At 45.3% G+C, this 4,613-nt stretch overlaps 1 protein-coding gene across 1 annotated transcript in view; it reads left to right on the top strand.

Annotated features, from left to right (window-relative positions):
* Window positions 1-2,224: 2,224 nt before the first annotated feature.
* MRPS28 (mitochondrial ribosomal protein S28) overlaps window positions 2,225-4,613 on the top strand; it is a 102,476-nt gene continuing 100,087 nt past the window's right edge. The window contains exon 1 of the mRNA XM_010863395.1: window positions 2,225-2,485. Within this exon, the coding sequence (XP_010861697.1) occupies window positions 2,270-2,485 (216 nt within the window). The 5' untranslated portion in view covers window positions 2,225-2,269. The remainder of the gene's footprint in view (window positions 2,486-4,613) is intronic.

The raw sequence follows: 4,613 nt of genomic DNA, 5'->3' as shown, positions 1-4,613 counted from the left end.
CTCTCACATCCATACATGACCACTAGAAGAACCATAGCCTTGATTAGATGGACCTTTGTTGACAAAGTAATGTCTCTGCTTTTTAATATGCTGTCAACTTTGGTCATAGCTTTTCTTCCAAGGAGTAAGCGTCTTTTTATTTCATGGCTGCAGTTACCATTTGCAGTGATTTTGGAGGCCCCAAAAATAAAATCAGCCACCATTTCCCCACCTGTTTGCCATGAAGTGATGGGACCAGATGCCATGATCTTAGTTTTCTGAATGTTGAGCTTTAAGCCAACTTTTTCACTCTCCTCTTTCATCAAGAGGCTCTTCAGTTCTTTACTTTCCGTCAAAAGGGTGGTGTCATCTGCATATCTGAGGTTATTGATATTTCTCCTGGCAATCTTGATTCCAGCTTGTGCTTCATCCAGCCCAGTGTTTCTCATGATGTACTCTGCAAATAAGTTAAATAAGCAGGGTGACAATATACACCCTTGACATACTCTTTTTCCTATTTGGAACAAGTCTGTTCTTCCATGCCCAGTTCTGACTTGCTTCCTGATCTGCATACACATTTCTCAAGAGGCAGGTCAGGTGGTCTGGTATTCCCATCTCTTTCAGAATTGTCCACAGTTTATTGTGATCCACACAGTCAAAAGCTTTGGCATAGTCAATAAAGCACAAATAGATGTTTTTCTGGAACTCTTGCTTTTTTGATGATCCATCGGATGTTGGCAATTTGATCTCTGCTTCCTCTGCCTTTTCTAAAACCAGCTGGAACATTTGGAAGTTCACGGTTCATGTATTGCTGAAGCCTGGCTTGGAGAATTTTGAACATTAATTTACTAGCATGTGAGATGAGTGCAACTGTGTGGTAGTTTGAGCATTCTTTGGCATTGCCTATGATGAAAAGGACATCTTTTTTTGATGTTAGTTCTAGGAGGTCTTATAGATTTTCATAGAACCATTCAACTTCAGCTTCTTGAGTTTGAGTAAGGTCTGGAGATGGTGATGGACAGGGCAGCCTGGTGTGCTGCAGTCCATGGGGTCATAGAGTCAGACCTCGACTAAGTGACTGAACAACAAAGGTTAGTCCACTTCTTGTGTTCTTTCTACTGTCTACACAATTGATGAGAATATCAGAGTTTTAAAATCCATAGTCAAAAGCATTATTGGGAATTCTCTGATGGGTCCACTGGCTGGGAGTCTGAGCTTCCACTGTCCAGTTCAGGGTTCAGTCCCTGGTCAGGGAAATAAGCTCCCTACAAGATGCCTGGCCTGGCCAAAACCAAAAGTCTTACAGTCAAAAGCATTATTAAAATAGGGTCTGGGGTCATACATAAAAATTCCTCCCCTCAAAGTACTTGCAAATGTGATGGAACAGTGCTTGCTGAAGTAAATAATTGTGTATTATTATAAAAATGCTGGGTAGAAGGATGGACAGCTTAATTCATTAACACATCTATGGTGTTCATCTCAGTTTTGAAGAAAGTGGGCAAATTCTGGCAATTAACATGGCGCTGGAAGGCAGAAAATCATAAGTGAGCGTGGGTCCTCTGGGTAGTGCATAGTTAGGCATTATGAACTTACTCCCTAAGAGAAGGGATTGCAGCCAGAGGAGACCCAAAACGTCTCAAATTAGTATTTTTGTAACATGGCTGGGCTGACCACAGAATAGGCAAAGAAGGACACACTTGGAACCCAAATGTTTAAGCCCTACCATGTGCTCGCTGTCAGGGATTCAACAGCACAATTCCTGCCCTCATAGAGTTCATAAATTCAGAGCACACGCTAAGCACAATTACTGTAAGTAAACTACATGGCATATTAATAAGTGTTAAGTGGCGGGGGTCCGATAGTATTTGGAGTTCCAATTCTACATCAGATAGCCAAGGAGAACCTCGCAGTTGAGCGAAGTCCTGAAGAGCGGTGAGGGTAAGAACCTTCGGACATTCTGGGGAAGGACGCGGGAGGCGGGGGCAGCAAGTGTCACATTACCAGAATTTAGAGCAGCACAAGGCCCAAGGGGTACTTGGGAGGGCGAAATTGCTACGAGTCAGACCGCTTTCCAGGCAAAACTTAGCGGGCCGCTGCTAGCAGGGGATGGCTGCTAGCCATCAAGGATTTTATCCACCAACCCAAAGCTCTCTCGACCCACACTTGGCCCCACCACCGACCAGGACACGCCCACCGCCCACAGGGCTCTGCAATAGGCGGCCCCTCGTTGCTCCGCCCCGCGACCTGCGCGCTTGCGGAGAAGCCAAAGGTCAGAGGTCGCGGATCCGTCATGGCGGCGCTGTGTCGGACCCGTGCCGTGACTGCCGAGAGTCATTTTCTGCGAGTGTTTCTCTTTTCTCGATCCTGTCGAGGAGCAGGTACTGAGAGTGGCTCCGGAAGCGAGAGTTCTAATTCTACGGAGCCTAGGCCGCGCCCAGGCGGCTTCGCAAGCGCTTTGGAGCGGCACTCGGAGCTGCAGCGGAAGGGGGGGCTCGCCCGGACGAGGGTGAGTCGCGAGAGCTAAGCCTGGCGCTCGTTGGCGGGCGGGGTCGGAGTTGGGGCCGGAGCCCGCAGGCGGGGTGGGAGGAGGAGTCACGATGGAGCCGGAGGCAGGGCGGAGCTTGACGTCGTTGTTGGGCCCGGCGAAGTTGGGTGAGACCGAGAGGCGGAGCCGGGGGCGGGGCCCAGCGTAGGAAGTAGAGTTTGGGCTGGTCGCTTGGAATAGCGTGTGGTCGTGTTCTTCCTCGGTTTGTTGTACTTCAGTATGGTATCTACATGTTGGGCCTGCATTGTCCACACTCCTTTGCACGCGTCTTCTGAATTGAATGCTATAAGGGAAACCAGCAGCGAGAGCTGCCGGCGGCGCGTCTAGGGCGACTCCTGGGACTCCGAGTGGGACTCAGCTGGAAGAGGCTGGGCTCTCGGCTTCTCTTGTGCACAGTAGCTGCAGCGTGGAACTTAGTGTCTGGTGTCCCAGGCTCTTCAGAAATATTTCTTAATTCAGTGGATAGGTAAATGACAGAATAAGTGTCATTATGAAGTTAAGCAAGTAATTTAACCTATCAGTACTTCACTTTTTCTGTAAATGACCTTAAAAAAAAAAATCCATCTGCCCCAGGCAATAATTCTGTAAAATACGATGAAATTATTAGATAGGTGAAATGGAAGAAATAGGCAGAAAAACAAATTAGATTTTTTAGAGCTAGCAGACATGAAGTTGGCAGTATTAAACTGTATAAAAGTAAACTCCCAATTTCTGTACTTAGCCCCCTGGGAACCAGTCCCAAACAGTTCACAGACAGGTAGTGTCCTGGGTTACAGAAAACTGCACAGTGCTTGACTCTTAGTGGGCACTCCGTGTTTGCCAGATGCGTGAATGAAGGAATAGAACGCACAGTGCACATTTGAACTTCAAGACAGCCTGGGCAGTCTTTGAATTGAGATTTCTGTGTGACTGCTCACAAACAGTTGAACAAGTGAGGATAGCACAGGCTTGAGCATGTTAATAAAACGTGCTAGTCCAGAATAAAACAGAGCAAGAACAATCGTCAGAGTAATAAGAAAACCGAACATACCACGTTAGTTTTATTTTAGTGTCGGACAGGACTGAAGCGACTTAGCAGCAGCAGCAACTGCTGCTATTGGAGGTATTCAGTATTTTTCTGATATATTTATGATGAAGACTATGAGTAATTGATAGGTATTGGTGTAAAGATTCGATTTTGTGAAAAATCATTTCGCTCTTCGAAATTTCTGGAACCATTTAATTGCAGAGTATCCTGACATTACAAGATGAATAAAGTTTGTCTTTATTGTGTGAAGTTGAACGGTTCTATGAAGACCTACAAGACCTTTTAGAACTAACACCCAAAAAAGATGTCCTTTTCATTATAGGGGACTGGAATGCAAAAGTAGGAAGTCAAGAAACACCTGGTGTAACAGGCAAATTTGGCCTTGGAATACGGAATGAAGCAGGGGAAAGACTAATAGAGTTTTGCCAAGAAAATGCACTGGTCATAACAAACACCCTCTTCCAACAACACAAGAGAAGACTCTGTATGTGAACATCACCAGATGGTCAACACCGAAAACAGATTGATTATATTCTTTGCAGCCAAAGATGGAGAAGCTCTATACAGTCAGCAAAAACAAGACCAGGAGCTGACTGTGGCTCAGATCATGAACTCCTTATTGCCAAATTCAGACTTAAATTGAAGAAAGTAGGGAAAACCACTAGGCCATTCAGGTATGACCTAAATCAAATCCCTTATGATAATACAGTGGAAGTGAGAAATAGATTTAAGGGCCTAGATCTAATAGATAGAGTGCCTGATGAGCTACGGAATGAGGTTCATGACATTGTACAGGAGACAGGGATCCAGACCATCCCCATGGAAAAGAAATGCAAAAAAGCAAAATGGCTGTCTTGGGAGGCCTTACAAATAGCTGTGAAAAGAAGAGAAGCGAAAAGCAAAGGAGAAAAGGAAAGATATAAACATCTGAATGCAGAGTTCCAAAGAACAGCAAGAAGAGATAAGAAAGCCTCCTTCAGCGATCAATGCAAAGAAATAGAGGAAAACAACAGAATGGGAAAGACTAGGGATCTCTTCAAGAAAATCAGAGATACCAAAGGA

The sequence above is a fragment of the Bison bison genome, unplaced genomic scaffold, assembly GCF_000754665.1.
Source record: "Bison bison bison isolate TAMUID 2011002044 unplaced genomic scaffold, Bison_UMD1.0 scf7180017864491, whole genome shotgun sequence".
Classification (NCBI taxonomy): Eukaryota; Metazoa; Chordata; class Mammalia; order Artiodactyla; family Bovidae; genus Bison; species Bison bison.
The sequence above is the reverse complement of the archived record's forward strand: the minus strand, read 5'-3'. Positions and strand labels throughout refer to the sequence as shown.